At 54.5% G+C, this 14811-nt stretch overlaps 1 protein-coding gene across 6 annotated transcripts in view; it reads left to right on the top strand.

The window, feature by feature from the left end:
- The window catches only part of KIAA1671 (KIAA1671 ortholog), a 199693-nt gene that overhangs the window by 123189 nt on the left and 61693 nt on the right, over window positions 1-14811 (top strand). Inside the window, exon 1 of one of the 6 annotated variants that reach the window (XM_040463822.1) lies at window positions 4155-5551. The exons of the other annotated variants lie outside the window; for them this stretch is intronic. Coding sequence (XP_040319756.1) covers window positions 5267-5551 — 285 coding nt within the window. The 5' untranslated portion in view covers window positions 4155-5266. Of the gene's footprint in view, window positions 1-4154; window positions 5552-14811 lie in introns of those variants that run through there. 6 annotated transcript variants of the gene reach the window in all.

Raw genomic sequence — 14811 nt, 5'->3', positions numbered from 1 at the left:
TCAGAAAGCTACCCTGAGCTGTTCGGGGACCGTCGGTCCCCGTCCGGGCCCCCACACAGCTTGCGCACAAAGTAACCGCACGAGGAGTGTTTGCTGAATGAATGAGTGACCGACATTCTCATTCCGGCGACCGCACATGCTTGTCTGGAAATGGTGATCTCTGGGTCCCACCTCACATCGTGGATAAGATTCCCATTCATTTCCTGGATGTCAGCAGTTTCTGCAGCATTTTGGGGATTAATTATGTAAGGGGATGGCTTCCTTTCCTTTTTCATGCCCAGCAATGTCCCAGGAGTTTCCTGGAGAGAATAGAAGAGTTTGCAGAAAGAGCCCTCTGGGGGGAAAGTGCTTGTGCTGTGTCCCAGTTTTCAGGGAGCGACGCTTTTTATAGTCACACATTCAGACCACACTGTACCTAAAGGGAGCCAGGAGGGAGCAGGCAGGCAATCTGGCTTTTCAGCTCATTTCCATACCACTCTCCCCTTCTGGAAGGAGGTGGAGCTGTGTAGTCCTGCCTCCTCTGCTTGTCTGGATGCTTATCTCCTATCCAGACTGATTTGGTGGGGCCAGGAAGGACATCCTCTACCTTGTCCAAGGTGGGAGGTCAGGGTTAGCAAACGCCACCCCTTAATAGCCGTTTGCCCGTGGGCTGGTCGCTGAGCTTCCCCGTGCCTCGGTTTTTCCATCTGTACAAGGGGGCTAATAATCGTAGCAGAAACCTCATTTCGTTGCTGGAAGGAACAGATGATATAACAATGATATAAGCAATGATGTAACACAATGCCTGGCACCCAGGAAGTGGTACCGACCGTGTCAATAGCGATGATGAGTTTGATGATTTCATCTCTGAAAATCAGAGAGGTCGAGCAGCTTCCTCGGCGTCACACAGCTAATAAAAGCTAGAGGCAGGTCTCCACATCCTTCACTGTGATACTGTATTGATTTAGCAAACCCAGGGCTGGACTAGGGCGAGGGGACCAAGGCACACACCTACGGTACAAAATTTAGGGAGGCACACAAAAACACCAGCGCTCAAGATAAATAATGTTTTGATGTGGTATTTTAAAATTTTTATTTATTTTAGAGAGAGCACTGTGTGAGTGGGGGGAGAGGGGCGGGGGGGGGGGCGGGGAGAGAAAGCGAGAGAGACAATATCTCAAGCATGTCAACGTGGGGCTTGATCCCATGACCCTGGGATCATGACCTGAGCCGAAATCAAGAGTCGGATGCTTAGCTGACTGATCGCCCAGGTGCCCCTCAATGTGGCACTTTTTTTTTTTTAAATAAAAGTTAATGTAAAAAATCCACGAACAAACCATTAACCTCATAAATAAAGACAGGATCGGCATTACCGATTTTTTTCCCCTGACATCAGTATGGCTGAGCACAGCACTGAGCAAGTCCCTTTTTGTTGCACAGTTAGGCTCTTACTAATTTTTCACAAATATAAAACTCCTATCTGACCATAATAAACATCCTTGTAGCAAAAGGTTTGTGTGCCTTCTTTGGCAATGAGAAGGTTTCTCGGTGTGAAACTGGATCGTGAACCACAGGGTGAAAAGGCAGGCACATCCTCCTACCGCAGTCATAATTTTCAAACATACAGAAAAGTTATATTGGGGACAGGGGGACTCACACACACTCACCAGCTAGATAATATAACTGCTAACATTTTGCTAAATTTGTTTTGTAAAAATCGAGCCATCCATCCATTTCTTTTTTTGTTTTTCCCCGGCATATCAAAGTAAGTATAGACATCGGTATGCTTTTGCATATAGGTCGCTAGCTGGCAGCTATTGTTTTTTGGGTTTTTTTATTTTTTAGTGTTTATTTATTTTTGAGAGAGAGGGAGAGAGAGAGAGAGAGAGGGAGACAGAGTGTGAGCGGGGGAGGGGCAGAGAGAAAGGGAGACGCAGAGTCCGAAACGGGCTCCAGGCTCTTAGCGGTCAGCACACAGCCTGACGTGGGGCTCGAACTCTCGAACCGTGAGATCCTGACCTGAGCCGAAGTCGGAGGCTCAGCCGACTGAGCCATGCAGGCGCCCCAGGCCATTGTTTTTAATACTTTTGATCTTGGATGTTAAATTCCCTTTGGAATTATATACTGATTTCCTTTTCTATCTGCTGTGGGTAAGAGTGTCTCTTTCCTCACAGCCTGGCCAACACTGGGTATTATCATTTTAAGGTGATTTATGTACTGCTTTGATTGAACTTTTTTCCCTCCCAAAGGTTCCCAGATTTCCCAGCTCTGTGTCCAGATGGTCTGTTAAAAAGCTGTGTCCTTTTTCAGCGCTTTAGGTATTTCTGGTGTCGCTTTGCAGGACCCAGGTGGGAAGGACTCAGCTGTTCCCTATGTCTGCCCCCTCCCTGGCAGTTCCTAGCTTGCTGAATGAGGGAGCAGGGCTGTGAAGTGGTCTGCCCGCTGCAGGAGGCTGACCATGGTCACTCCATGTGAGGAAACAGGCAAACTTTGAGACCAGAAGCCCTGGGACCCTGGAGGATGGAGGGGGTGGTGGGCAGGGCTTAGACACACGTGTGGAGGTGGAATCGGTGCCCCATGCGCGTTTCCTCATCTACCAAGATGGGGTAATGCTTCCTAACACACGGGACCCGCAAGCTGCTCCCCCTCATTCTGCGTCAGCCCTTGGTTTCCCGATGAGCCAGATGCCGTCCTGCCTCTCGTGTGATTTCTGTGGGTCAGGAATGTGGGAGCAGTTGGGATGGGGGTCTCTGGCTCAGGGACTCTCATGAGGTTGAAGTCAAGGGCAGCGGTCATCTGGGGGTTTGACTGGGGATGTGGAATCTACTTCCGAAGTGGTTCTCTCGTGTGGCTGGCAAGTTGGTGCTGGCTGTAGACTGGGGGCCTCAGATTCCCTCCACAGGGGTCTCCCCGTAGGCCTGCTTGGGCAGCCTCACAGCATGGTAGCTGGCTTCCCCCAGCACCATCTAAGAGGGGAAACTGCTACTGTTTCTGCCTTGGCTTTGGAAGTCACGCCCTGTCATTCCTGCCTTATGTTCTTGGGCTCGGAGACCAACTCTGATTCGTTGTGGGAGGGGACCACGCCAGGGTGTGAATGACAGGGGCCAGGAGCATTGGGGGCCATCTTTGAGCTCCTACCACACTGAACAACCTTAGCAGATGAACTTTGCCTTTCTGGGCCTCAGTCTCCTCCTCTGTCAAATGGGTGCGTGAGGTAATTCCTGTGAACACTTAGAATGGCATCGGGAACTCGGTTTTGCTCTCGGTAAATATTGGCCACCATCATCATTGCCTGCTTAGTCCTCAGTGGCAGGGGCCATACTTAGTCTCTGTACCCAGTGCCTGGCCCTGAGCAAGTACTCTCTGAATGTTGGAGTGCATAAGCGACTGAATGAATGCACGAATGAATGAACAAGTGAACAGCCATAAGGACCGGGAATCCAGGGTAGAAAGAGATGTGTGTCAGCTGTATCATCAGAAATGCTTTCATAAAAACACCTTCTCAAGTGAGGCCCTTTCATCAGCATCTAGCAAATATTTATTCAAAACTGAGGTAACGTGGGTGGGGGGAAGGCGTTTGGGAGGCAGTCAGACCTATCAAGGTATCAGTCTTGGACTCGGCGTTCGAACAATAAATATTTATTGAACTCCAACTCTGGGCTAGGTGCCCCGTCACACCCAGCAAAAACAGGGGGGTCGGAACAGCCTCCGTCCGTGCCCTGGTGGTATCTTTGCTGTGTGACTTTGGGCAGGTGAATCTACGTCCCTGAGCCTGCATCTGCTCACCTGCAGAATGGGGGCATGGGTCCCCTCTGGAGGGAGAAAGCTCCTTCAACAAGTGTGCCTCCCCTGTTCTCCATCCCAGCTGTAGCAGGTCCTTTCCTGACAAACACCCCCTCCGGTCTCCGTCTTGTCTGCATCCCCCACTGACTACTCCAGCTCCGCAAGGGTTAAAACCCAGGCGCTCATGTGACCCAGTGTAAACCATGAATCATTCCCATTGCTCCCGGTGCAGAACCTCCCGCCCAGGATGGGGCAGATGCTGTACCCCGGGGTTGCCATGGCAACCCCGCCTGCACTGAAATACAGCCCAGCCCAGTTCCTTCCTTGGGGGACCTTGGGGCTGTTTCACCTGGCTGGGTGTTGCTTTCCAGGGAGGGAGGGAGGGAGGGAGCGAGAGAAGGCTGGAGAGGAGAGAGAGAGACAGACACAGAGCCGAGCTTGGGGACAAACAAGTGGAACTTGAGACGCGGGGAGGGAGCAGAAGAACCTGACCGAGAAACAGGCCACCAGAGGGAGACAGACCGACAGCCGAGAGCTGAGGAGGTCCCGAGATGCTGCCTGTCACCCCAGAGGCAGTTTCCCAACTGTCCCAACCTTCCCAGGGCTGCTAGATCTCCAACAGCCACGCGCCCGGACGCACACACGTGCAGCCCGCAGTGAGGGCACAGGGCGGGTAGGCTGTTGGCACGTGAAGTCACCGTGAGCCCCGAGGGACGGTGAGCGAGTTGGGACTTGGGGGAGAAAAAAAATGGGGGCGGACGTCAGCTCCCTGGGCGGCCGCCTCCCCGAGGCCCCTCCTGCATTCCTGGGCAGCGAAGCCCCTCGCTAAGACGGGGACTGATGTCATCCTGGGCTGCCGAGCCAGGAGAGAGCCAGGGGACCCGGGGGCCCTGGAGGCTGGCTCCGGAAGTGAGCTAGCTGCCTGCCGGCCGGCAGGTTTGGAGTCAGTCTCTGGCCAGAGGACGAAAAAACCTGAATGGTATGGGTCAGGTGAGCAGGGTCCGGCTGGGGGCAGTGGCAGTGGCAGGTGGCCTGCCCACCTGGTCCTCCCAGTGTGCGCTCGGGAGGGGCCGCCTCCCCGAGGGACAGTGAGCACTGGGGTGCCCAGGGCCACCGCCTCTTCCTCCCCCACCTCGCGGGGACCGGCACACCCTGGAGTGAGTGCTGCTAGATTTCCCCAAGCTCCCGGTCACAGCCGATGCAGTCCGTGAGTGCCGCCGGGCCTGAAGCTGGGACCGCCCAGCGTGTTGACTTTACAACCGGGGTGGGTGGACTCCCAGCCTGACCCTGACCTGCCTCCGAATTCTCAGCGAGACCCGCAGGTGCCGCCGGCTGCTGGCTCAGCGATGGTTATTTACTCCTGGTTTGGCTGAGGAGAGCTGCCAGCCTTTCTGTCCAAGCGAGCCCAGAACTTGCAGGAGCAGAAAGTAGAAAGAGGGAGAGGACGCTGGCATTGCAATCGCTTTCTCCCTCGCTCACCTCCTTCCTCCCCTCCTCCGGCCCCATGGATTACCTGGGAGACAAACTTACGGTGGCCCAAACCCACATGACCCAGTGGATGGGCACTGTGAGGAGGTCCTTCCAGGAAGCCCTCAACTTAGTGACCACCACGGTGGGCCACGAGCGGGCGAGTGGAGAGCCCGCCAGCCGGACCCCCTTCAAGCGCACCTCCTCCTTCCGACACCTGGCCTCCCGGAGTCGGGAATCTTTCCGGCGTCTCTCCGCCCGCAGCCAACAGAGATTTTCTTCCCTGAGGAAAAGGCAGACGGACTCCGAGCCACCAGACCTTGTAAGCTTATTACGTTGTTGTTGTTGTTGTTGTTGTTGTTGTTGTTGTTTTGTAAAATATTAAAGCAACAGTAAAAACTCCTCCCCTCCCGTGCTCCCCCGTAGTAGGGGAGGGGGGTCCCTCTAGATCCAACCAGGGAAGTTGCCTCTTCCAGAATCATTGTCAATCAAGCCCGGCCGCTTCCTGTTCCCTGTGCCTGGGAGAGAGACATCGGTGGTGCTGATTCCCCTGACGGTGGAGTCACTCTGTCTCCCGAAGCGGTCAGGAAATGTGTCCCCAACCGGGGAAAAATGAGGACGGGGCCGGCACGTGAGTGGGACCCGCTGTGCCAGTTGATTTATCTGTAAGTGCCGACGCTCTGGCCGCAGACACGAATGCTGGAGCCCCCCTACTTTTTAGGGGGGATTAGTTAGCACCTGCTTCAACTCCTCTGGGCCTCCCAGCGTGGCCGAGTGTCCGTGTCACGTGCAGGTTGGGTTTGTGGCTTTGGTTATGTTGCCATCCAAGCAGAATCGTGAAGTCGTCTCTGACTGTCCAGGGAGACCCGAGGTGGTGGGCAAGTGCACCTGCTGGCCCGTGAGCCTGGGGCGCGCTGTGGGTCCTGGGGCTCTGTCGTCTCTCACTCAGGCAAGCTCGGTGGGATTTAGGAGACCAGGGTGGAATGACTTCCAATGATTACATTAGAGGTAATGCTAGAGGATGGTGCCGAATCGATCTCAGGGAACTCAGTGATGACCGAGAGAGGCGGGACCGGGGCCCAGAGAGGGAAAGGCACTCTCCCGGGGTAGCACAGTGAGTGAGCGGCGAAGCCAGGGCCAGGATCTCGGGCTCCGAAGCCACCCCCTCCACTCCAGGCTCTCTCTAGCTAAGCCCCTCCTTTTTTTCCTCCGGGCCTTCCTGATCACTTCAGGGACGCCCACCTGACTGACTGAACTCAAAGAGAGGGCTTTGTGTTTTCACGAGGGAGCCTTCTGCCACCTGACCGTGTCCGCTCAGCTCAGAGGGGCCTGAGGGCGGGTGAAGGGCTGGGCCGGCTGCTTCTCTGGGCTCGGCATGGTACACGCAGATGGCACGTTGCCCCAGCATTGGGGGATGGTGCCACGGGGGGCACACCAGGCTCTGGGCTGGCCCTCTGCACACTCGAGGTCACTGGAAGCTCACAGCTGTCCTGACAGGTGCAGGGACTCAGCATCCCCCAGAGAGGTGTGGTGACTCTCCCAGGGTCACACAGCTACCGGAGCAGTCAGATGGAAACACACGGGTCCCGTTAATATGACATGTTCTCTTGTGGGTCTGTGCTGCTTTGTAGCCCTGGGATCAGTGGGGCCTGAATTTGGGACATTTCCTCCCAGCCACCCACTGGAAGGGGTTCCTTGGGCCAGGGGGGAAAGGCCTCTTATTCATTCTTTCTGTCTCTCTGTCTCTGTCTGTGTCTCTGTCTGTATGTGCATATCTCTGGCCTCTCTCCGTCTCTCTCTGCCTGTCTCTGCCTCTCTCTTGTTCCCCTCTGTGGCAATGCAGTTAAGGGCACGGGGTTTGGTCATACATTCAGCTCTCCCGCCCTGGGAGTCGTATGACCCTGGGGGTTGAATCCCCCAGGCCTGGGTAACGAACGTGTCAGCACCACTCTGTGGCCTCCCCACCCCCCCACCCCACCCCCCAGCCTGCTGAAGGAATGAATGAAGTCAGGCTCTGCCTCCTCTGCTCACTGTTGCGTCACGGTGCCTGCAAGCGGTGTAAATGCGTGCTAAATAACTCCGGGCTCTGGGTTCCTGCCCATTTAGCATCTGGCATCTACCGAGTGGTGAGCACCAGCCGCACCGGGGTTGAGAGCTTGAATCGGACTCGGCCACGTCCTGGTTGATCCTTTACCAGGCCTCAGTTTCCTCCCCTGTCAAATGGGGTGAACCACGGCATTGTGTGGAGGTTCAGACGAGCGCCCGGCACCGTGCTGGGAGCAGAGGGTGTCCACGCGCTTGTAAATTGCCTTCTCCCCGTCGGACGCAGTGATCTCAGGGTGTTCTGACTCGGCGGGGTGAGGGCAGAGCTGAGATGGGGGCCCAGGCGGTCACAGAGGGCGGGATTTGAATCCCGGCTCTGCCACTTCCCAGCTGGACTCTTCCCTTCTCTGTGCCTCAGCTTTCTCGTCTGTGAAATGGGGATTATCATCACTTCATGTTTCCATTCCCCATTATTACCGTTTGCGGGCGTGGACGTGCCTATAAATGTGGGACGCGTGCGGCCGTGCCTGGCGTGTGGCGTGTGTGCCTTCAGATTCCGCTGTCGCCGTTGCGACAACCAGACCTTTTCTCTCCGGCCGTCCCTTCAAAGATTCCCGGTGAACTGGAAAATCCACACACGCCCCTTTTACTCCGGGACCTCACTTAAATATTTGTTTTATAGGAGGAAATGTTTTAAAGCCACACAGACGATGACTTAAGAGTTTAGGGACGAGGGCCGTATCCGTGCTGGGGTGGGGAGGGGAGCGGGATTTTGGTCTTCGCCACTTGAACTTGTACGTGACGTGACTTATCTAAAAAGTCTGTTCAGTTCCAAGTCCTGCCTCGGGCTCGAATTTACTCAGAGCACTCTGGAAGAATCTATCATAGGCCTAAAGTAACCCTCAAAGGCGTGCCCCGAAATGTTTTCTAAAGCCAGCCTTGAAATAATTTGCTAATGGCTTGCCTCTGTGTCCAAGGAATAAAAGGGGGAAAGAGGGAAAAACAAACGCATTGTCTCCGAGCGACAAAGGCAGGAAGAGGCACGTTTGTGCTGCAGCCCAGTGTGAGCCTGAGAACGAAGCCCAGCAGACGAGATGGACTCCAAGTAGAGGCCAGACAGAAAGTTCCAGAACGCAGGAACAATGGCAGTGCCACAGAGGCTGAAGCTGAAAGAAAAGCGGGAAGCAGGGGGTCTCCAAGGTCATAGGCTACTACACAGAGGGCTTTGGAACGGGACAGACTTGAGATCGAGTCTCAGGTCTTGCACGAGCTGGCCCAGTGATCTTGGGCAAGTTAAATCACCTCCTTTAGCCTCAGCATCCTCATCTGTAAAACGGGGATTCGCCTGGGACTCATCTGGTAGGTGGTCCAGCAGGAGACAGTTAAGTAAGAACCAGCACAACCCTGGCGTCTGTTAAGCGCCTGGGATACGGGAAGTGCCTAACAAGTGTGCATCTCGTGTCACTCTGGGGGCTCAGGGGTGGTGTTCGGACTCTGTGGGGTAAGTCCCACCCGCCCAGATGGCCAGACTGGTTGCTTTAGGAAAGAATAAGAATCTGGCTGGCGTTCCACGGGCGTTTGCCGTGTGCCAGGCTCTGCGCTCAGCATGAGGTATATATCATGTGTGTATCTTCATTCATTCACTCACGTGTTCAGTCCACCTGTGGTTTACTGGGCACACCCCAGGGTGCGGGCACCGGGGAGGTGGCTGAGAACAGACACGCACAACTGCTGCCTCCCTAAAGGTGCTTTCCAAGGGGGCAGAGGATAAAACATATCAGCACATGACTGTATGATAGATGTGCTGGAAAAGAGGGAACTATCTTAGGATATCAAAGACCTGTGTCTAACATCAAACTGCTGCCGTGTATCAGAGCTTCTCCATCTCACCACCATTGATGTCTTGGGCCAGGTAATTCCTTCGCTTGCAGGGAGGGAGCTGTCCCGTGAATTGTAGGATCATCCCTGGCCTCCCCGCCATGAGATGTCACTAGCACCCTCCCAGTCACGACAACCAAAAATGTCTCCAGACATTGCCAAGTGTCCCCTGGGGGCAAAATGGCATCCCCTTCCCTGGTTGACAACCTGGCTGTATATAATTTGGTTTGGGGGGACTGTCAGTGCAGCCTGAGTGTTTCCCCAGTCACCAGAAAAGGACAGGGATCTGACATCCATCGAGCACCTGCTACTTGCCAGAAACGGGGGGTCGTTGAATCTGCACAACCACCCCCAGGGAAACTGGGGGAGGAGGGAATAGTCCCCTATTTCATGGATGGGAAATCTGAAGCACAGAGAGGTCGGGTCACAGGCCTGGGGTCACACAGCTGGAACGGGTGGGTGAGGCTGGGACTCCAGCACTCCCGGCATGGGTCTGCCTCACGGGGGCCCACGGCCCTGCCCTGGGGATCCACTGTTTGAGCACTGGTGCTGTGTGTTGAGCCCTCCAGCCGGAGGCTGAGTGGGAGTATTTAGTTCTGCATCAATTATGGAGTGAAATGGATGCTTAAAATATTCAGCAGAGCCCAGCGTCTCCCCACTCCACACACGCACACACGCACACACACACACACACACACTTTTTTAGCAAGTGGCAGGGATTTTGAAAGGAAAGGGCTGTTGGTGGCTGTCATCTTCAGAAGCCCCAATTTCATACATGCCTCGTTCATATTAGTTTCTTAAGGCTGTTGTAATAAATGGCCACACACCTGGTGGCTGAAAACAAGGGAGATTTTCTCTTGAAGTCCCAGAGGCCGGAAGTCCCCAGTCCAGCGGTGGGCAGGCCACACCTCCCGCCTAGCCTCAGGGGAGCCACACCTCCCGCCTAGCCTCAGAGGAGGACCCCTCCCCTCTCTGGCAGCTTCTCCAGGTCTTCCTTGGCCTCTGAGGCTGCCTCTGTCTTCATGTGGCCTTGTCCTTTGTCTCTTATAAGGACACTTATCATTGGATTTAGGACCCACCAGATAATCTAGCGTGATCTCGAGATCCTTAATTACACCTTCAAGGACCGTTTTTCCAAGTAAAGTCACATTCACAGGTGCCAGGGTTGGGATGTGGACGTATCCTTTTGGGGGCCATTATTCAACCTACTACCCCCTCCACATTCCGGCCCTTTCCCCTCCAGTCCATTTTCCATCCAGCAACCCAAGTGGTCAGATCATCCCCCTGCCTCGCCCTGGACTTAGAAAGCCCCAGCTTCTTACCGTGGCCTTCAGGGCCCTGTGGGATCTGGGATCTGCTGATGCCACTTGTGCTTCTTTTCCTCTTACTTGCTTGTTCTGTGTCCTCCACTAGAAGGTAAAGTCTGTGAGGGGCGCCTGGGCGGGGGGAGGGGCGTCTCAGCCCGTGAAGCGTCCGACTCTTGATTTCGGTTCCGATCATGATCTCGTGGTTGTGAGATTGAGCCCTGCATCTGGCTCTGCACTGACAGCACAGAGCCTGCCTGGGATTCTCTCTCTTTCTCCCTCTCTACCCCACCCCCACTCATGCTATCTCTCTGTCTCGAAATAAGTAAACATAAAAAAAAAAAAAAAAAGAAGGTAAAGCCTGGGAGGCCCGGGGTCTTCAGCTGGCCCGGTTCACCTTGGTGTAGGAGCTTATGCTGGGTCTGCCTTCCCGAAATCCCCTCTCCTTCATTTTTGTGTTCCCTTGGTGGCACCGTCTCCCTTTGTGTGATCTCCGTATCACATATGGCTAAACTGAGGCCTGCTACACACCTTCTAGAAGTGGACACCAGGAGTCCAGCCCAGGGAGGTCTGGGGTTCTTCCCAGGACCCAGGGCATGTGCCCTCATGGCTCCCCCTGCCTGGAGTACTCTTCCGCTCTCTTCACCTCTAGCCACCATTTATTGAGCACCTACTGTTTGCCAGGTACAGGTTTTTGGGGGGTTTTGTTGGTTTTTTTTTTTTTTTTTTAATTTTTTTTTTCAACGTTTATTTATTTTTGGGACAGAGAGAGACAGAGCATGAACGGGGGAGGGGCAGAGAGAGAGGGAGACACAGAATCGGAAACAGGCTCCAGGCTCTGAGCCATCAGCCCAGAGCCCGACGCGGGGCTCGAACTCACAGACCGCGAGATCGTGACCTGGCTGAAGTCGGACGCTTAACCGACTGCGCCACCCAGGCGCCCCTGTTTTTGTTTTTTATTTAAGAGAGAGAGTGCAAGCGGGGGAGGGACAGAGAGAGAGGCGGGGGAACAGAAGATGATCCAAAGCCGGCTCTGTGCTGACCGCAGCAAGCCCAACGCCGGGCTCAAACCCACCAACGGCGAGATCGTGGCCTGAGCCGAAGTCGGGCACTCAACCGACTGAGCCACCCAGGCGCCCCAGGCTTCTGGGGTTTTATGCTTCTCCTGAGACTGGCATGTAGGGGAGTAGGGTCCAGCTGCCATGACCCCTTGGTCCATCTCATGAGGCCAGTGCCAGTGCTGCCTGCCAGGGCACGTCCAGTGCCCCATCAGGTGCCCTGCTCTCAGGCTGCCCCTTAGGGTGTGGGGCTGGTGTGTTAGACTTAACTGCAGCCCCAGAAGCCAGCGTGAAGTGGCTGGCCGCACCCTCTCAGGGCTCCTTTTCACCCTCCAGGCAACGGAATGATGTCACCCTGAGAACAATGGCCCCTTCATGGATCCAGCGGGGCCAAAGGCTGGGGCCAAAACCGGGGCCTCTGGGAGAGACCTGGAGAGACACGCAGGGCAGGATAAAGGGCTTGGCGGCTCCACAGGGCTCTGCTTGTGTGAAATAATGTTGATCCCTGCTCCCCTCCCCCCAACTAAGAAAGTGAGGTGTGCTGGTCTCATATTTGGAAAGTCTAGAAAAACTGAACAGAAACAAAATCGACCCATGATTCTAACATCAACAAGAACCGCTCTTGGCATTCAGATGCCTTTCCTTCCTGTCTTTTTTCTTCCCTCTCTCAAACCGAACTGCCAATCCCCTGTGTCTTTCTAACCTTTCAAGAATGCAGCAGGGTTTGTTTGGTTTTTTTAATGTTTATTTATATATTTTGAGAGACAGAGAGAGAGCACGTGCATGCGTGAGAGGGGGAGGGGCAGAGAGAGGGAGAGAGAGAATCCCAAGCAGGCTCCGCGCCGTCACCGCAGAGCCTGATGCAGGGCTCGATCCCACGAACTGGGAGATCATGATCTGAGCCGAAATCATGAGTTGGACGCTCAGCCATCTGAACCACTCAGGTGCTCTAAAAATGTAGCAGTTGTATGTATCTTTAGGGAAGAAAAAAAAAAAAAAACGTGTCCATGGCCATGCAGCATGCTGTATGATTTATTAAGTGCCCTGGCTGGACATGTGGGTCATTTCCCATTCTTGGCTATCAGGAGTGACTGCAGATGTGGATCGGTTTTGCCCTCTGTTGTCGTGACTTCAAGCCATCCCTGAGGTTTAAACACACCCACCCACTCCCTTTCTATCTCTGTGACCCGAGGGCCCCTCTGTTACTCTTACTTTTTCTTTAGCGTTTTTGAATCTCACACGTTTTGTTCAGACAAGTGCCTCTAGCTTCCTCATCAGGAAGTCAAACATTTCAGGAAGGAACTCTGGATTGATACGTGTCACAGGGAGTGTTATATTTGGGGGTTTCATGAAGAATGGGGTCTTCAGCAAGGAGTCATCAAGATAGTTCCCTATGAGAGGAAATGACGTACTGAGTGAGTTACAGTGGTTTACTGGTAGATGCCTTACAACTGGGTCTTTGGGGGTTGGGGGGGGGGGGAAGCCTGGATTTGTAGCATCTGCCTATTCCCGTGGTGGAAATACTCCCACCAGGGCCAAGCGCAAGCTACGGGCTCTCCGTCCCTGCACACGGAACTGGGAAAAGAAACTCGGTGCATCATCGTTACGTACGACTTACACCGTGAAGAGTCAGTATGCGGCAGTGACCCCAGGACCGTACTTAATACTAAAAGGTGGGAAGTAGTGAGGGCCATTGATAAGATCTGACCGTTTGTTACCCGTGCTTTTGACGCGGTTGGTTTCATGGCGTGTTCCTTCAGCTTAGTGGCCGCGTTGAACCAGTGGCTCGCAACTGACTCCTGACAATTTCTGGGCAGCAGGGCAGGCCAGCTCCAGCACACCGCTGTTGGTGACGAGAGCGAGCTGTGGGGCCCAGGGCTGTGGGGTGGAGTCCCGGTTCTGCCTGTCCGTCGCGACATGACTTTGGGGAGGCTACTTAGCCTCTTTATGCCTCCTCTTCTGTAAAATGGGACGATGGTACTACCTCACCCCATGGCTGTGGCGGAGATCGTATGGAGGTAACACACACACACAGATCGCCGCACAGCGCCCGCCGGGCACACGGGGGGGAACTCGGGAGACGGCTGCTGTGAACGTCACCGTTGTAATTTGATTAGTGCTAGTCACTTGCCTTGCAGGCAGGGCACAAACACACACGGGCGGCCCTCTGACGTTCACCATTGTGAGGCCGCCTCCCCCGCAGGACCAGGGCGGTGCGCGTGACCGGTAGAATACCGCCAAAGTGACAGCGTCACTAAGTTACAAAGACGCTGCAGCTCCCCTCCTGGTCACTCTTTCCCTTTTTGGAACATTCGCTCTGGGGGAAGCCAGCTGCCAAGCCTGGAGGATGCTGGGGCAGCCCCGCGGAGAGGCCCGCTTGGCCAAGGACAGAAGCCTCCAGTCACCTGCCAGCGAGGAGGTGAAACGTGCCATCAGCCACGTGGGCGAGCTTGGAAGTGGATCCTTCAGCCTGCGGGTGAGGCTGTGCCTCTGGTCAGCAGCTCACAAGACACCCTGAACCGGAACTATTCAGCTAAGCCCCTCCTAGATCCCTGACGTCCAGAAACCATCTGTAATACCACGTGTTGGTTGATCCGGGCCAGTACGTCTTGGGGCTGTTTGTTACGTAGCAGTAAGTAGATAACGAATACTGGCTTCTTCTCTTTTATACCCACCACAACCGACGGTCTGAGAATGGCCAGGGAGTATTACTTAATCCTTCTTCGCACAGAGGAGTAAATTGGAGTGGGCCGAACTCAAGCGACCTGCCCAAGGCCTGTAATTTGGTAGCTTTCTGTGTTCCCAGTGGATGCTTTTCTCGCCTCGTAGGCTCTTGCTCGTAAAGGAGGCTGGTCAGCCGGGCTGGGTTGAGGGTCCCAGGGGCTCGTGAGCAGCACACCCTTTTAGGAGTTGGCGCGAATCTCCTGGCGGGGGACGGAATCCATTTCTTGGATGCTAAGTGGTCCTCACCCACATTTAACTCATCAAACATGCATCACAAAGGCTGAGCCATGCACAGCAGCGAGCTCTGTGCTCCGATTTGGGAGCATAGTATGCAAGACTGGCTTTTTTCCAGCGTCCGTGTCTAGGCCAGGGGAGCACTCCAGACTGCCCTGCTCCATGAAAGGGAGGAACCTAAAACATCTATTATTACTAGGAGTTAAACATTTCAAAGTCTGTGAACAAGTTGTTCAGTTTTTTAGAAAGTTTATTTATTTGTTTTGAAAAAGAGAGTGTTGCACAAGTTGGGGAGGGGCAGAGAGAGAGAGAGAGAGAGAGAGAGAGAGAGAGAGAGAGAG

The sequence above is a fragment of the Herpailurus yagouaroundi genome, unplaced genomic scaffold, assembly GCF_014898765.1.
Source record: "Herpailurus yagouaroundi ecotype Mexico unplaced genomic scaffold, PumYag 428, whole genome shotgun sequence".
In the NCBI taxonomy this organism is placed as follows: Eukaryota; Metazoa; Chordata; class Mammalia; order Carnivora; family Felidae; genus Herpailurus; species Herpailurus yagouaroundi.
Note: the sequence above shows the minus strand (reverse complement) of the source record. Positions and strands in the feature narration are given on the sequence as shown.